Source organism: Conger conger, chromosome 2 (genome assembly GCF_963514075.1).
Source record: "Conger conger chromosome 2, fConCon1.1, whole genome shotgun sequence".
NCBI classification, from domain to species: Eukaryota; Metazoa; Chordata; class Actinopteri; order Anguilliformes; family Congridae; genus Conger; species Conger conger.
In genome coordinates this window covers 69,280,568-69,299,746 of record NC_083761.1, presented here as the reverse complement: position 1 = coordinate 69,299,746, position 19,179 = coordinate 69,280,568, and the positions used below count along the sequence as shown (strand labels likewise).

The 19,179-nt window shown below is 40.2% G+C and overlaps 2 protein-coding genes across 2 annotated transcripts; one reads left to right on the top strand and one right to left on the bottom strand.

Moving 5' to 3' along the window:
* The first annotated feature begins 961 nt into the window (after positions 1-961).
* Positions 962-4,548, top strand: mb (myoglobin). Its single transcript, XM_061231123.1, has 4 exons — positions 962-1,069; positions 3,209-3,294; positions 3,606-3,825; positions 4,010-4,548. Exons 2-4 carry the CDS (start codon positions 3,212-3,214, stop codon positions 4,145-4,147), a joined length of 441 nt encoding a protein of 146 aa, XP_061087107.1. The 5' UTR covers positions 962-1,069; positions 3,209-3,211; the 3' UTR covers positions 4,148-4,548.
* Positions 4,549-13,290: 8,742 nt separating this feature from the next.
* On the bottom strand, positions 13,291-18,546 carry rrp7a (ribosomal RNA processing 7 homolog A). The gene is made up of 7 exons (XM_061232248.1): positions 18,415-18,546; positions 17,614-17,756; positions 17,333-17,458; positions 17,121-17,244; positions 16,881-16,975; positions 16,462-16,672; positions 13,291-14,103 (listed from the first exon to the last, which is right to left on the bottom strand). Exons 1-7 carry the CDS (start codon positions 18,473-18,475, stop codon positions 14,018-14,020), a joined length of 846 nt encoding a protein of 281 aa, XP_061088232.1. The 5' UTR covers positions 18,476-18,546; the 3' UTR covers positions 13,291-14,017.
* Between the last annotated feature and the right edge of the window lie 633 nt (positions 18,547-19,179).

Sequence of the window (19,179 nt, the reverse complement as noted above, 5' to 3'; positions counted from 1 at the left end):
CAGCTTCCCCATCGACATGACCCCATCAAGCCCCCATAATAACGCAAACTTTGGTACACCATGCATAAGCAAATAGTATGAAAATTCTATCCCTGTCAGAACCTGCATCAAAAGCCCTTGTCCCCAGATTCCTATTCGTGGCTCTCGGAAGGCTCCCGTATACACCTGCATTGAAAATTGAGTTTCCACCCCTTCCACCCCTAAATTCAACCTACCCTACCTGTTTCTCCACAGAATTAACAAACCTCTCCAACAGTATTTGCCAAGTGTTTGTCCACCGCAGTAGCCCTGTGAATAAGCTTCCACTGTACATGGGCAGTAGAGGGAGAGGGAAAGAGAGTTTTTGAGTCTCACTGACCCTTTGTTGTTCATTCTGACTGAAAAAAAGTGTCTGAGATCCTGACTGTCATTTTAATAATACTGATATTATTGTTGTTTTCATATTTTGGCAGCACTTGTCTTTGTCATGCCAATAATCTATTTTCAGTGGAAATTTTGATAGCACTTTCACAGGCATACATTTAAAAAGACAGAAAAGATATATAAGACAGAAAATAATACCTTGTTGTCAAATTCCACAATGGGGGACAAAAGCTATGCAACCAGCTGAGAAATATGACGTGAAACTTTGTCTTTTTTCAGGAATACATGACAACAATGAAAATTGTGCTTGTGAAGAGTAGTATGGAAAAATAATAATACAAATTTTATTCACTAAGTCAATGAAAACAAAATTGATAGAGACACACTGGCATGCAGGAGCAATGTATAGGTGTGATTTAAGCAGTGCTTGTGCTTGGTATTTGGCTGAAGAGCAGTCCCTCTCCCCAAGCCGTCCTTCTAAAACATGAGGAAAGAGAGGGCTGGAATGGTACCAAGGCATCTCAAACTTTGATATCAGGGAGGGAGGGCAAGAGGTGGAGTTAACAATTTAGGAGGAGAGGGACGGATTGATTGATGTGATGTTCGAGGGGTATAAAAGGTAAAGTTTGGAAATTAGAATATTATAAGTGTTTCTTCACAGTTCAAAAGGCTCTCTTGCAACTTTGCTTGGACCACAAATCTACTGGTATAGTATATGGGTTCATTTCGCATTCTCTGGATTAGGGTTTGTGTCATAGGATTGCTCATAGTAGAGTCTCTGATGATAGTCATGTAATTATGTGTGGGTGCGTGTGCAGGTGAGTGTACACGTGTGGGAAAGAGAGATACATTTTGTAATTAACATTTTAATGTTTATATATTTATGCCAGATAATGAGGGCTCACTGAGTAAATATATCAGTATACATGCTAGAACCATAAAGGGCCACTGTTCTGCATGAATTTATATTAAAAAAACAAAATTATGTGCACTTTGTGTGCACATTGAAATTATGTGCATTATGCTAAGGTTTATTAAGACAGATGGATTGGGATGGATAGAAGAGAAATAAAATACCTGGAGAATCATATCAGACAACTTCACATTCTGTTTTGTATAGAAAATAAGTATTAATGAGGTAATTTTCTCATGAAGCTATTAGTGTACAATTCCAAAGCTATGAAATGCAGCTGCACAGTGAATTGACTTCAGTGAATTGGCATGGGGTTAATCCAGGACAGGGGACTTTCTCTGGAAGGAGTAACCGAGAGTTTCAGCCTTATCCATCTGTGTTTACAGTATACAATGTGTCAACCTTCCTGTCCTTTTCTCTCTCAAAATGTTAATGATTTTAATGATGTTAGTGCATGCTGTAGGGGGGACTATAAATGTAAGGGGGATATATATGTGTATCTAGCAGAGATATGCAGAAAAAAGATTACAGTTATCTTGTGTTAATCAGCAATAAATTGATCTTAGTCTTAATCTTAATTCATTGAGTCTTTGTTATCTTCTGAATAAACCAAGGACAAAAAAAATTAAATAAAGGTCATTGAACAAACTCCAGTGTAGAAGATCTCTATCTCACATCTATTTTTATTATAAGTGATCAAATATCAAACAAAATTATCAGCCACAATGATTAACACAATTAAACATACAGCCATGAAGGAGCACTGTCTAAATGTAAGCGCATACGTGCATTTTATTCAATATTCAAGTAGTGTATTATGTGCACTTTGTGATGTGCAAAAATGTGTATAATGACCACTTCAAAACTGACGGGGTGAGGTGGACGAAAGAGAAAAAAAATGACTTTTTTGAAACCTTTTAAAATATCTTCAGATTCTGAAGAAGAAAAGTATTAATGAGGTACTTGTACCATAATCCCCATTACTGTAGAATGTGTGAGGGAATTGGCATGGGGTGAATCGGGGACAGGGGAGAAACTTTCTCTGAAAGGAGTAATCTAGAGTTTCCGCCACTTATCTATCTGTGTGCATATACTGTGTCAGCCTTTCTTTCCTTTCTCTTTGAAAATGTTAATTAATTCATTGAGCCTTTGTTATCATCTGTGCCGAGTGTATCATGTGTTATTGACTCTGGTCCAGAGTCTGCATTTAGCCGAAGCAAGGACAAAAACACTGGACTGAATGAAGGTCATTGTACAGCGCAGACTCCAATGTAGAAGACCGCGATCTCAAATCTATCTTCATATGTTACGCAGAGATCGAATCTGAACATAAATTCGCAACTGCAGTAATTCACATGTTTCCATTTGACATCAAACCCAACCTCATAATGCTTGGGCCAGATAGTTGATTATGACCGCATCTCAAGAAAGATGACCGAAGAAGACCAAATTACATTTTAAACCAGAACCAGAGGGGGAATTTGGGGATACTTTACTCCTCCCATCACTTACCATAGTTTAAATGTCTCTGTGTACTCCTCACTCTCCTTTAAGTGCTTTGTTGTACACTGAGGAGTTATGAAGTAAGTTGCACATTGTAGCATAATAAATGAAGAAAACATGATTATGTTTTTGACTTGTATGTGTACTGTCACACCCCGCTCTCTCTCCCCATATGTTTAACAGTCCCTTTGAGCTCTCCTCCTTATTGTTCTCCACTCACTCTAAGCTGCAGTTTTATTTAGAACTGCTTCCACTCTTAAACTCTGGTCCCATGATCGTGTCCTCAGCTGCATAGCTACATACCTCTGCTAACCTCGGGGGGGTTTCTCTGTCCCCTCATCCAGAACATGATTGTGATTGCATCACTCTGTCAAAAATTCTCTGAGCACTCATTGGTTCTCTCTCCCCCCCCCTCTCTCTCTCTCTTAGATCATGACTGATTTTGATTTGGCTCTGCAGGCCTTTGCACCCATTGGCGTTGACAAGAGAATGAGTGGAGGAGAGGTTCTCACCCGGTCAGTTAATGGACAACTCTGCATCTCACTGTATCACTGGCATGACAGTACCATGTTATCATGTACAGGAAGCTGTGGGACTCTGGTAGCTATAGAAACAAAAGAAGCAAAGAAACATTTCTGTTGCCAAAGCACAATCATGTTTTACAACAAACTGTACTCCGCTGACAACCCAACAAAACAAATCTGAATTCATAATCAAAAAACAAAGCAAAAATTACTAGATAACAAATTAATAAAAGAGTATTCCTATTATAATGTCAGAATTATAAATGTTTGTGACAGTGAAACACTGTCTGGTCTATCCCCAGTCTGTTCCAAACTCACCCAGAAACCCAAGGGCTGTTTCCCAGGTTTGAGAAAATACCACCAGGTGAACTGGCAGGTAATGCCGCAGTGGCAGCCCATGGGGAAATAGTGCTGCAGAAGCTGAGTGAACTGCTGAATGCCAAGGGGGCCCACGCTAGTGCCCTGAAGCCCATGGGCAAAACACACGCCACAGTGCACAAGATCAAACTGAACAACTTCGACGTAAGAGCTACACACTTTCCTCCCCTAACTCTCTCCCTCTCTCACTCTCTCTCCCTCTCTGACCCTCTGATTTTCTCAGTCTCTCAGTCCTCCTTACCCTCCCACTAATATTAGCATAGCATCAGCATAATATCACCCATAGGAGACACTTGTGACGCACCTCTCTCCCGTCCGTCTCTCGCAGCTGATCACTGGGGTCCTTGTGAAGATGATGGATGAGAAGAAGGTAGATAAGGCAGCGCAGGATGCCTTCAAGAGGGTGATGGCCGTGGTAATAACCGACCTGGGAAAACTCTACACGGAGCACGGGTTCTCTGGATAGGCAGCGTGCTGCAACCTCCTGACGACCCTACAGAGCAGGATAACTGGAAGCACTTCCATCCAAAGGGCCTGGTGGGGTGGTCCATTGCCCATGTATTAGATTCTGCTACAACAGCATTTACTGTGACTAACATCTGCTTTGACTGCTTAGAACTGTGATTCAATCCAATGCACACACACAATAAAGAAGAGAAATACAAAATAATAAAAAAGGAAAATGAAATCAGTAAAGAAATAAAAGGACTTTCAGCAATCTGTAACAATTATCTGCTTTATGTGCTTACTAAATATAAACAGATTTATTTTTACTGTCATTTCTGTGGATCACATGACTATTTTTGTGTATTATGTGTCCTAGTGTTAGAGAGACACTAAAAAACAATAAAAAATAATAATAATAAACTGCCTAAATGAGTGTTTGTTTCTCTGTCCTCCATTTCACCTTCTATAATATAACAATTTATAATATGTAATTTAGCCCCTGGAGCAATGCAGGGTTTAGGGCTGTGCCCGAGGGCCCAACAGCTGCACTGATCTTATTGTGCCTACACTGGGGCTTGAACCAGCAATCTTCCAGGTCCCAGTCATGTACCTTAACCATTACCCTACAGGCTGCCCTTCTCTGCATCCATCTGTTCCTCTACCCACAAGTTCACAATTTCACCTTTCTAGTTTTCACCTACAATATTAAATATTTATCAGACTTACAGTGCAGACTGTAAGTATTTGGAAAGTGGTAGAATTTCTGTTCTTTTGGCTCTGTACTCCAGCACATTGGATTTGAAAGGAAACTATGAATATGAGGTCAAAGTACAAACTGTCACCTCTAATTTGAGGCCATTTAAATCCATATTGGGCGATTCATGTATGAATTACATCAATTTTTATTTAAAGTCCCTCCATTTTAGGGGGCCAAAAGTGATTGGAGAGTTGGCTTCTCAGCTCTTTATTAGTCATGTGTACTTATTTGCTTCTTTAATGCAGGTATAAGAAAGCTTTCAGTATCTAGTCTTGATTCTAGGCCTTTGATTGCCTTTGGAATCTGTTATTGCGTATGTCACCAGAGTCACGTTAATGACAGTCAAGAAGCTATTATGAGGCTGAGAAAAAAAAAGAAAAAAAAGAGAAAAAATAGCCCCCACAATTGACCAAAACAAACCGTTTGGAACATCATTAAGATGAGAGCACTGGTGTATGTTTTGGATCTTCGCCTTGCTAGGGGGTGAAGTGCCATCCAATGGGTTTGGAGGCAATTGATTGAACATGAGCAGATAAGATGCACTTCAGAATTAATTCTGCTGCTGCGATCAGGAGTTACATTATCAATGAAGGCAAGTGAGCCAGCACCTGTGGCAGCCATACATGCCCAAACTAAAACACCCCCACCACCATCTTTCACAGATGAGGGGGGGTGATTTGGTTCTTGGCCAATTCCTTTTAGCCTAGAGACTTTGCTCTATTACTCTTTGCTCGCCATTACTCTGATACAAGTCAATCTTGGTCTCTTCTGTCCACAAAACATTTTTTCCAGAAGCAAGTGGCAACCTGGGCATCCTGTTTTGTTGCTAACTAGTGGTTTGCAGTGTAGCTTCTATTGATGTTTGTGAAGTCGTCTGCAGACAGTAATCACTGACACGTCATGATCCCCAGCTCCACCACCTATGATCTGACCCACATACAAAATAAAATCAGTAAAAAATCACCTTAGATTTCCCTCTACATTGAAAATTAAAATCGCAAACATCTGGTGCTACCACTAAATCATTATGATCCTGCAAGGATTCTCCACAGCCTGTGGAGCAAGAAATACTGTTTATTCAATGCACAATTCACAAATGGTCAGTTCAACAAACAGATCAGCTTCATGATTCCTAACTTTTTATAGTTTTTAAGTAAATGTCAAAACTGCACCTGTCGTGCCATGGTGGTGCAGGCATCAGTTTGTCACAGTTGCACACCGAGGATCGAGGTTGGATTCCTGTCCTGCCAAAGCCGAAGTTGGCCAGTACAGGTGGCGCAGCTTAATTGGCTTGCTGCTCCAAGGGAGGGTGGGGGGACTCGGCAGGGGAATCGCCATGATTGCACTTGCCTCGGTCGTGGGAACTTGTAGAAGGTGTATCACACTCCTGAAATCCTGAATTTCCTGGGCCGCCAAGTGACGGGGCCATTGCGGTGTATCCACAGCATAGGGTACAATTGGCTACCAAATTGGGAGAAAAAGAGAAATAATCAGAAACAAACAAAAAATAATTTCACCTGCAAATATTTAACTTTTCCTGACTTCTGAAACTTTTTGATTGCCCTGTTTGTGTGATACTTTAAACTGTATTTTTTATATCTGTTACCTGATTTGTGTAGGTCAACAACTATGCAATAATTGTGTGCGATCTGAATTGCTGCTGTAGTATAGTGGGAGATACTGTAGAGCATGAACATGTCCAAATATTTTTATAAGGAAGTGAGATGAAATTAAGGAATTTCAGAAGGCTCAAAACAGGTGGCATATTATGAACATAGTGTGTGATTATGAACGTGGTGTCAGTGAGGCAATATCAGGGTGAAAATAGGGGGGATGGTGTAGAGGGGGGGGGAGGGGGGCTTTGAAGGTGCCATTTTTTTCAATTGAGCCCTAGCCCCCCAAAATGTCTGTCTCAAACCACCCCATCTGGCACCAACAATCATTCCAGAGCCAAAGTCTCTTCCCCATTCTGATGTTTGGTCTGAACAACAACTGAACCATGTTTGCAAGCTTTTCTGCTATGAGTTGCAGCCACATGATTGGCTGATTAGATATTTGCATTAACAAGCTGATGTACAGGTCTACTTAATAAAGTGGTCACTGTACCACTTTCACAAAGACGCAAAAACCCAGGGATGTCTCATGTTTGCTGTTCGTGTAAAAGAGTCAGCCAAGTTATCTGAGCTGGGACCACAACCTGAGAATTATCTGGGATAAACACGGCTTGGATCTGAATCTGGATCTAATCTGATCTAATGAAATGGGGAATTCTGGGTTACTCGACCCAGGATTCAATCAAGGAACCTCATTGGCTATGACCGGAGATGTATGACAGCAACAGTACTTGGTAGAAAGGTTTTGTTTTAAATCGTGTTTTAATTTTAAATCAGTTTCAATCACTTTCTTTATTTCAAGAAAATCATTTTGCAACATATGGTTACATTACCTTTAGGCCTCTTGTATTTCTAATATACTGTATATTTCTCCATCTAAAAAATACAGTAAACTAGAAATATTTAACTGTGTTCTGTGCAATAATTGTAATTTCACAAATAATGATGTTCAGGGCCAGTTTCACGTTTTATTGTAGGCTGCAATGGTTGGGGTTGGGAAATCTGGTCCTAGATCTGCACGTAAGGGCAAGTTCAGCTTGGAGCTATGTATCAAGGTGGGTCGATCTTGAGCTCAATATCTTGTCTCAATCCTGGGTTTTGTGTGAGAAAGGAGCATAAGAAAGGCTGAAAGAAGAGCTGCTTCAAAAACCAAAGTTGACAGCACATGGTTCTGCTTTTGTAATAATATGCATATCTGCTCAGGAATTACTGGACTTTGGATTCAATGGAGTGCCACTCTTGTGAGTGGACAGAGGAGATAAGGTTTCCTAACCTGCTCTGTGATACATTTGTTCCTACAGTCTGCTGGTCTCACATATCCCACATTCTCCCTCTCTTCTCTATGAGACTACTGTGTGTTCTTTCTATTCTGGTCGTCACCTCTATTGCCCACTGTTCTCATTTCTGCCTGTTTGTGTGACCCTCACACATCCCACTTCTCTCTCTCTCTCTCTCCCTCCCTCTGTCTCTGACCTGGTGAAACCTTATCTGTCTCTGCAGACACGACTGTGGACGTGACAGGGCGCACAGCATCAGCTCCGTCTGAGAGCTGGCCTATCCATGTTCACCCAATGTGTTTCTATATGCCCATAACACAGGAATGTCGTATAGGCTTAAATCACTGTTAAAGAGAAAATGTATCTGTATATCTGTACTTCAGCCTAAATTTAACCGCTTTGTAGTAGCCTTTCAGAGTGCCAATAAATAGCAACGCCATAAATAACTAACACATCCTTAATGGCTTGATTTAAAACCCATGTAGAAAGTAACAAAACTGATTTTTGGCACCATACTCATAGTAAAGAAATATTAATAGCTGCACAAATCTGACATACACAGGCTGCTAATTGAGCCTATAACACCACCTGCAATACTTCTATCCTTCAAACCTGTACAAATACAGTACGTGTACTTCTTTTGATCATCAGAAATAATCATTTTTGCATTATTTTGAGTAATTTCCCTGATGAGCAAGATATCCGCCTTTGTCTGTCAGTGCAGACGTGACACAAGGCACCTCGACATCTAGCTCTATCCGTTTTAATCTCAGTCTGTCTGCCAAGGAATACTTGTTTCTGTTATCGGTCCAAAGAGAGAAATATAAACAACAGGGCCAAGGAAATATAAACAAAAGTGTCGTGTAGCAACTGAATCCGGCTCTGTGGGATTTGCAGCTTTGTAGGGATGATGAAACACTGCTGGCCAAGCTAAAGGCTTTCTTCCCCTTTGATTCTTCCATCAGGATGTATCATTTACGAGCCATAACACAGTAATAATTTGTTGGGCTTAAGCCTTCATGAGCACATCTGCTTTAATAAAATCTGTCCATTGAAAATTGTTTGCCCCCCCTCCAGTAATGCAATATGTGCGTGTGAATGCTGTGTTATCTCCTGATGGGAACTCCAGCTGAATCCTCCATTTGTGAGGACAGTCAAAAGAGCAGGAAACCTGGGAATTTTCTAATCCCCACAGACGGGGTTGTACTGTTCTACCTTCCCATGACACTTACACACCCTCTTTGATGCACACCGATACATACCATTATCTCCCCACCCTTCTGTTCAAAACAAACAAACACTAGCATCAAACACTATAGGCATATACAAACACAAGGTATACTGTTTATTATTTCATTCCATTACCTGTGCTTTTTTAAATAATGTCTTCTCTGATAATATACACTCACTGAGCACTTTATTAGTATTCATTTGACTTATTGTTTAGATGTATCTTCTGCTGCTGTAGCCACCCAGTCTGGCCCTTCTCCACTGACCACTTTCATTAATAAGGCATTTTTGCCTGCAGAACTGCTGCTCACTGGATGTTTTTTGTTTTTCAAACTCTAGACGGTGTTGTGTGTAAATATCCCAGGAGATCAGCCGTTTCTGAGATACTAAAACCACACAGTCTGGAACCAACTATCATTCCATGCTCAAAGTCATTTAGATCATATTTCTTCTCCATTTTGACATTTGGCCTGAAAAACAGCTGAACCTCTTGACAATGTCTGCATGAAATATTTGCATTAACAAGCTGGTATTAGCACCTAATAAAGTGCTCAGTGAATGTATAATATAATAGTGTATAAATGCAAGATGGTTTTCCAGAATATGAATGGTGTAGAGGTAGCACATAAAATATGCAGTTTTTGTTTGTGTTTGTTCAATATTATAAAATTAAAACATTAAAGTATAGAAACTGAAGGTTATAAAGAAACCAGAAATGCTAGTTGCCCTTTCTGAAACACACTTGTACACATGTGACTGACTTTTTTAATTCCTTATCAGTCCCTCAAAGTCCTTCAAGCAAGTGCAGTATGTGCAAATAGTCTCTGTGAGCTTACCAGTCAGCACTGGCTGAATAATTCTGTACACTGTGATGCTTGGGCATCACCATCAGGACTGAAATTTATCCTCATTTTTTTCCCCAAAGATAAATGCAACTGTATAAGCCTACATGAATAATTTCATTTGTAATGCATATATCATTCAAAACTTTTGAAACATAACAAAAATAAGAGGTCCTCTGATAAAAATGCAGACAGAAGTAACTGCAGCCCAAAATATTAAAGCTATGTTAACTATGTAGTGTCTTTGTGTTCCCTGAAAAACAAAATAAATGTATCATTATTATGACCAAAGAATAATCTGATGATCCACTCATTGGTGTGTGTACTACAAGCATCCCAAGCATGCATCACATCTCCCTTTGCTGAGCTGTTGATTGGGTAGGTGTGCGTGCATGTCAGCACCGGTATATAATCGGTTTGGCTGCAACTTGGATTTCCATCCAAATATAGCAAACGACTGACTCAAGAGGCTTCTATCAGTCAAGAGAGGCTCAGCATGGTCAGGCAAAAGAAAGCGGGCGGGGGCCACAGAACAGGCTGACAGAAGGTCATCCAGGGGCAGCCAGGAAGGGGATGGACACACACAAACACTTGAAACAAACATTTTTAATGTTTCTAGGAAGTGAGAGTGAACTTTGTTGCATATTTAGGAATGGCGCTGTCAGTGCAGTGCATGAACTATTGTGTTTTTGAATGCACATCAACCCAGCCAACACCTGCAGCTGACACCACCAGCTGAAATAACTGTGGTACAGGACACACCTTAATTTCCACCAAGAAGGAGAAGGCTACCAAAACTCTCAATGTTACCAATTTCCAGTGTCGGAAACATTATTAGAAAATGGAAGATAAATGGAAGTTGAAGTCAAGTCAAGAACTGGAAAACTGGAAGATTTCGGATAGAATGGCCTGAGACCTGGTGATAAATGCTCTGAAGAACCCACACATCACTGTAAGAAATGTGGCAGAGTTGCCAGGAAGATCAACCTCAACACAAAAATCAAGTGAAGTATGTAAATGTAAAAGAAAAGCTTTTTGGCCACCACCAAAGAACGTATCTTTGGGTGAAGCCTTTGCTGACTGTGAAGTATGGAGGTGGATCCAGTATGCTTTGGGGTTGCGTGGCAGCTGGGGGCACAGGAATTATTGTGTGAGTGGAAGGAAGAATAGATTCCACCAAATATCAAAAAATTCGAGAGTCTAATGTTCAACGGTCAGTCCAGACACTGGGTATTTTAGCAAGACAATGACCCAAAGCATACCTCAAAATCGACCATGAAGTACCTCCAGGAAAGGCCAATGAAGTTTTTGTAATGGCCACCACAATCCCCAGACATGAATATTATTGAAAATCATGGTGTACATGCAAGGAGGCCGAAGAATATTTCTGAACTAGAGGTGTTCTGTCAGGAAGAACGGGGGAAAACTCTTAACTAGTTGCCCGAGGAGGAGTAACAACGACTAACTCACAGGGTTCCCATACTTTACTTTATATAAAAAGTAAACTTGCTTTAAAATTTGAAGAAATGTGTAATGTTTAACATTGTGCAATTCAAAGGTCCGGTTAGATATTAATTGTAAAAGTTTTTTTTGACCAGGGGTGACAAGGTTTTGCACACTACTGTATCTGTCTTTATCAGATGCAGTGTGCAGCTGCTTTTTATCAGACGTTCCATAATGTTTAATAGTTAGTGCATCGTGATTCTCAGTGATTTTCATCTTGTATGCATTTTATATGCATGTTATCTTTTTGGGGTTTTAACCAACTCAAGTGCTTTGAGGTGAGCTTGATTTGTTTATATAAGGTTACTTTTATGATCTCATTGTGTGCATCATCTTAATCATCTGAATCCCAACAAAGAGGTTGAGCGATGTTATATAATATTGACAAAATTATGAAAAAATTTAATGTAATGTAATGTAATGAAAAGTTTTTAGTCTCCTCAGCTTCAAGCCTTTGCATAGCATACTGTTACGCTAGCATTTTCATCACTTAATATTTTATTGATCTTATTAAACACAATTAAGGAAATATTGTAACTGTACAAGTGTTCGATCTCCTGCTAAAAAAAGAAACTAGATAAAAGTACAAATGTAAAGTGTAAGTCCAGGCCCACCACATAAAATCTGTATGTGTGTGTGTATACGAACAGTATATTGTGGCAGGACTAAGACCGGTGTCTGAGGAGTGATGTCCCTGCTTGCTGGCTCTCTCCACTGGTCAACTGGTGGCATTGCATTCTAAGTCAAAGGAGGCAATTGTGGAGCTTGTTTCTGATCACTGGGTCTCATGCAAGAACTACTTGTATGAACAGAGTAGCTCTTAAATCGCTCGTATGAGTGACTTGCTGGACAATTTGCTGGACAATTTCCTCATATTTAGAAGTTTTTCTTTGATACGAACAAAGCCTGCTGTTAACCAAATGTGAATTGATTACAAATCTAAAAGTGTGGCGTGAAGTGACAAATGATGAAAAAATATGCCTCAAAAATATTGTGGAGCTCACTAAATATATACAGTAAATCCTCAAATTGTGTCCGGGATTCTATTTGAAGCCGGGCCTCGGATAATAGCCGGGGGCGTGGCCGATTCGGACAAATAAAGGCCGGCTCCCAAATACAAGCCTGAGTAATATTGCCTACCAGTAGGGCCATCAGTCCATGAGCACTAGAAGACATTGTTTCGATTTAACTCAATGAAATAAAAGAGCTCTTCTTAATATTTTATATTGTTGGTTGGTTTAATACTGTTGCCAATGGGTCTCAACACGTTGCTCTCAAGCTACCAGTCGCTTGCCGCCCCTTCTAAGTAGCTTGCCAAAGGCTGAAGCAGTATACATTTAAACACAATTGTTGCCGCGAGGCATTCCAGCCTACGAATTTAATAAAAAGTAAATCAGGCAAAATTAAAAATTAACTCACTTTAGGCTACTTGGCTAGGCAATAAGGTTTCCATGTATTTACAGCACAGCGCACGTTCAATGAATGAATGATAGCGGCTGCCTTGGCTCGCAATAAACAGACGGGTGGAAATCCCGACACTCTTTCAACTACATAAAACTTAACAGGGAACCATCAAATACCCCCCAGATTTCAGTGCCAACATTTAGCAATAGAATCAAACAGTCCAAAAGTAAATTAAATCCCAAACCAAAGCGAAAATCTTTTGATAGCCTACCCGTATGCTGCTCCAAACGAAACGAATGTCTCACAATAAACGCACTTTAGGAAAAAAAGATCCTTAACTTGCTGTTATCTACACTAATTTGTTATTGTTCATGAAGGCGTGTCTGGCAAGTTGTTATGGATTCTGGACTTGCATGTGATTTATTGTGTTTGAGAATATTTGCAATAAACTAAGTCTGTTAAGACTGACACTATGACTTACCAAACGGTGTTCCTGATTAGCCTACACAAACTGATTTCTGAACGGTTACAGGAACTGTTGAACAATGTTGGCCCACTTTAAGTGTAGCCTTTTACTTTATTTCTAAGAATAAAATTCTACAACAGAAGCCAAATAAGAAATAAAGTCCTGCCTCGAATACAAGCCTGCCCAAAAAAAAGGCCTGTGCTTTGTGCAGCCTAAGTAAATAAAAGACCCCGGACACAATTTGAGGATTTGCGGTATACTGTATAATCCGATAGTAGTCTGTATTTTGATAGAGACTGTCAGCAGTAATTCAATGCCATTTACGGGTGAACTGTATAGAAATGATACATACACAGACACACAAGCAAAGTCTGCTTCTAGTATGGCTCTAGGCTGGGGGCTACTGTATAAGGTTCCATGTCAATGTCCCAGTGGAACACTGCTATTGTGCTCTTGAACAAGGCCACCACCACCCAACGGTGATACATATCCCTCATTAAAACATGTCCAAGGAGAATTTCATAAAGGATTTCATACTCAATGGCCAAAAGAATAGAATTCAGATATTCAGACCAAGGGATAAGCCAATGACAACAAAATGCTCAGCATGTAATCATGCCATTTCAGTGGGTTTTCAGGGAAGATTTGTTTATACATTATATAAAAAATAAATAAAATTATTTTTTTCCAATTTCACTTTAATATAAATGACTAGCAGGAAAGGATGCAGAGTAAATGTTTAAAAGTCTGAAAAAGGATGGTGCAGAAGGAAAAGCAGATGATTATGGGATACTGAGTCAATAAGGTCTGAATTTCCTCTGTGCTCTCAGCATTGCAATCCTCTGTTTATCTTCCTCAAACTTCCTCCTGAGCTCAGCGATGTCTGAAAGAGAAGATTGAAGTATTACTACCACACAACCCCTTACCTACTTTTGCTTAGTGAATAGGTGTGTGTAGTGCACAGACATGTAGGTATGGTATATGCAGTAAACAGTCTTCACCTTAACATGAAAATATAAACAAAGTAAAATATTAATTTTAGTTTATGAACAAAATATATTTCTAATGTGACGTCAAAACTCTCAGTCACATGTCTTACATCAATATACAGTGGTGTGAAAAAGTGTTTGCCCCCTTCCTGATTTCTTATTTTTTTGCATGTTTGTCACACTTAAATGTTTCAGATCATCAAACAAATTTAAATATTAGTCAAAGACAACACAAGTAAACACAAAATGCAGTTTTTAAATGAAGGTTTTTATTATTAAGGGAGAAAAAAAAATCCAAACTTACATGGCCCTGTTTGAAAAAGTGATTGCCCCCCCTGTTAAAACATAACTTAACCGTGGTTTATCAAACCTGAGTTCAATTTCTCCAGCCACACCCAGGCCTGATTACTGCCACACCTGTTCTCAATCAAGAAATCACTTAAATAGGACCTGCCTGACAAAGTGAAGTAGACCAAATGATCCTCAAAAGCTAGACATCATGCCGAGATCAAAAGAAATTCAGGAACAAATGAGAAAGAAAGTAATTGAGATCTATCAGTCTGGAAAAGGTTATAAAGCCATTTCTAAATCTTTGGGACTCCAGCGAACCACAGTGAGAGCCATTATCCACAAATGGCGAAAACATGGAACAGTGGTGAACCTTCCCAGGAGTGGCCGGCTGACCAAAATTACCCCAAGAGTGCAGCGACGACTCATCCAAGAGGTCACAAAAACCCCACAACAACATCCAAAGAACTGCAGGCCTCACTTGCCTCAGTTAAGGTCAGTGTTCACCATAAGAAAGAGACTGGGCAAAAATGGCCTGCATGGCAGAGTTCCAAGACGAAAACCACTGCTGAGCAAAAAGAACATTAAGGCTTGTCTCAATTTTGCCAGAAAACATCTTGATGTTCCCCAAGACTTTTGGGAAAATACTCTGTGGTCTGACGAGACAAAAGTTGAACTTTTTGAAAGGTGTGTGTCCCATTACATCTGGCGTAAAAGTAACACCGCATTTCAGAAAAAGAACATCATACCAACAGTAAAATATGGTGGTGGTAGTGTGATGGTCTGGGGCTGTTTTTCTGCTTCAGGACCTGGAAGACTTGCTGTGATAAATGGAACCATGAATTCTGCTATCTACCAAAAAATCCTGAAGGAGAATGTTCGGCCATCTGTTCGTGACCTCAAGCTGAAACGAACTTGGGTTCTGCAGCAGGACAATGATCCAAAACACACCAGCAAGTCCACCTCTGAATGGCTGAAGAAAAACAAAATGAAGACTTTGGAGTTGCCTAGTCAAAGTCCTGACCTGAATCCTATTGAGATGCTGTGGCATGACCTTAAAAAGGCAGTTCATGCTCGAAAACCCTCCAATGTGGCTGAATTACAACCATTCTGCAAAGATGAGTGGGCCAAAATTCCTCCATAGCGCTGTAAGAGACTCATTGCAAGTTATCGCAAACGCTTGATTGCAGTTGTTGCTGCTAAGGGTGGCCCAACCCGTTATTAGGTTTAGGGGGCAATCACTTTTTCACACAGGGCCAGGTTTGGATTTTTTTTCTCCCTTAATAATAAAAACCTTCATTTAAAAACTGCATTTTGTGTTTACTTGTGTTGTCTTTGACTAATATTTAAATTTGTTTGATCTGAAACATTTAAGTGTGACGAACATGCAAAAAATAAAAATAAAAATCAGGAAGGGGGCAAACACTTATTCACACCACTGTATGTTGCGGCCTGTAGCGTGGTGGTTAAGGGAAATGACTGGGACACGCAAGGTCGGTGGTTCTAATCCTGGTGTAGCCACAATAAGATCCGCACAGCCGTTGGGCCCTTGAGCAAGGCCCTTAACCCTGCATTGCGCCAGGGGAGGACTGTCTCCTGCTTAGTCTAATCAACTGTTCGTCGCTCTGGATAAGAGCGTCTGCCAATGTAATGTAATGTAATGTAATGTAAAACTATGGGCCGGACCCAAAATGGGTTGCATGAGTGTATGAGGTGGGTCTGTACTCCACTAGGCTATGCCAATTTTTGCACATTTCACAGGTCCCTGAACTATACTGAACTTATAATTTGGGTCCCATCACTAGAAAATACCTCTAAGTTGGGTCCTGATATAAAAAACATTTAAGAACCAGGGCCTTAAATAATCTCAATGAAAACTGAGACAACACACAGATACCTTTTCACATGTCAGTTATAACTGGTAACTCACACTCTCTGAGTTTCTGAGGGGCCGGGGTACTCACGCTCTCTCTGAGTGTTTCTGTGCTGCCAGGTGTAGAAGTTCAGCAGCTCCTTCCTCTTCTTCTTTCTGTTTTCCCTCAGCAGGGCTTTTTGATTGGATGCCTCACTGTGGGGGCGGGCCTTGGTCCCTCGCGGACCCCGTGTAACCTTCACCCACCCCTCCTCATCCTCCTCCTGCTGCTTCTCCGCTTCTTTTTTCTGTTTTTCTGACTCCTGACCCAAAGACAGTGGACAACACATTAAAGGCAAAGGTCAAATGAGTGGTGTCTACATAAAAGTTCAGTCATATTTTTGCTATTTATTTGTAGTTGTAACGTTCAAAACCCATTTGAACAGGAACATTTTCAGTGAAGCAAGTATACACACACACATACAGACACAAAAGACAGACTACTGAAAATAAAAATAATAAAAGTCAGACCTCTTTCTTTTTGTCATATTCTTGCATGAAGCGATCAACGTCTGCTTGAAGCTTGTCCGGTTGAATTAACGAGTTACTGTACTGATGTATCCATTCTTTCAGGTAGAGAAAACGAAACGAGAGGAAACAAGACAATCTTAATACAAAACAAATGATACAAAGTGTAAATAACCAAAAATGTGTAAAACACCATCTTCCACAGACCAAAGCACACTTAAATCGTGGCATTCGACAACTCACTCTTCAGGCCTGTCCTGACGGGCCGCTGTTCTGTGGAGACGACTAGTGGAGTGTCAGAGGGGTGAGACTTGGCAGCAGTCACACTGGAACCCTTTTTGAAAACAATGTAGCCTACTTTAAAACCCTGAGAGACAGAAACGAGAGGCAGGGTTTACTCGGTGCACAAAAGGTGAACACAGACACAGAGCAGATTTGTTTGGAGGATGTTTTACCTCTTTTGGCACTGGTGTTAAGTATTTTGACAGTTTTGATTCAGTAGGCTCAGTGCTGCCGGGCCTCTCCCTCAGCTCTACAGACTGGACTGGCCCAAATTGAGAGAACAGTTCCCTCACCACCGACTGAAAATGAGAAGACAATGACATCACCGTACAATGACAGCATTGTTAAAATGGTACAACTGTCATGGAAACAAAGCCACCAATCACAGAGCATGAGCACCATGCTATTACTGTGAGTGCTAGTCTGGAAAATAGAACAAACCAAAATTAAATACCTCTGAGCAGTATGGTGGAATGTTGATTGCAAATAGTGTCCTGTCAAGGGGTCTGTTTGTATTTTTTTCAGCTCGAACTCTGTGCTCTTTTACACACATACTGTGGCTGGAGACACTGTCTGATTTGAACTTCACAGAGAGCACTGAAAGAGATGTTTACATCAATAAGCATTCCAAGCAATACAGAGTAACTGACCCACACAGCTCAATGAAAAAAAACAGTGAGATTTAAAGAGTAAAGACATTTAAATACCAATATCACATTTCTGCAGAGAATTGGTATTCTCAAACCAGTACCATTCGCTAGCATGGATAGACCTCTAGTGATTTGCAAACAAACATTAGCACTAAATGTTTCTTGGGAGCATTAAACGATTTTATTGTGACGGTAACTAGAATATTGTGGTTGAGCAGCTTTGAAGTCGAAAAAGTAACCGCATGCGTTCCACAGAAGTTCGATTTTGGGGGATGGGAAGTCAGGGTCAGTTACCTTACTGACCATAACTGTATGTTTACATCCCATTTTGTATATCTTAAAGCATTAATTCGTAATGGGAATATCATTTATTTAAACGTTGCTAAATACGTTTTCATCGTATCTACCTACAACAAATATACCAAAGCTCGCGATTTAACGTGTTATTTACAACAAAACGTCATGTTCCCAGACAGCCCTACACGTGTAAATCAAGGTAGCAACAACTTCCTGCAATTTATCCGGCTCTCAACACCTTTGTTGGTTAACTATCAAATTGGTGTTACCTACATTTCTAACAGCAAAAGAACAACCGATTCCCTTACCTGTAAATCCACCTGGAATAACACAAGACTCTCGCGAATGCTTCGCCTTGGAGGGCGCCATCTTGACTGTATCGCATGTGAGGTTAACAACACACAGGAAGCGTTCATTTTCTTCGTTTAAAATTGAATGGAGACTTCATACAAGGCGGCGAAATACTGCCGCCTATTGTTAGGTTTAGTAGGTTACAAGCACATCACATCAAATCTTTTCAGTGAGCCAGTGTTTTTACTAATTTCGGTAACTTTTTTGCAACACTAGTGTTTCTACAAAGTTGCTTTTCTTACCGTGATTAAAATACATTACGCCAGAGCAGTCTAATGTAAAAGGCACCATGGCCGCAAATGACTCTAGTAGGTCTCTGTACTGTACTTATGTTATGGTTTTTGAAATTATTTTAATAATTAACACATTTGCTGGCATATTGATTGTGATTCAATCCTGTGGCCTGTGTACTTTGTGAGCCTCATTACTCAATTACCCACATCAAGCCTCGTCATCGTAAAGCTGGAATATTTAAGAAACATCACATTTGTAGCTTTTGATGTTTAACAGACAAAAATGATGGCAGAATATGGTTCTTAAACCTGCATTCCATAACTACCAAATACTGATGGGGATGTTTTTTGTTGCCTGCTACTGTGACAAGATAGACTATTAGCAACAAATTGACAGCTAGAGTTGTGGTATTAGACAGTTTAGACTAGCACGCAATGTATTCAGAGTCTGACAGATTGCTAAATTCACAGGCACGTTAAATAGCCAGA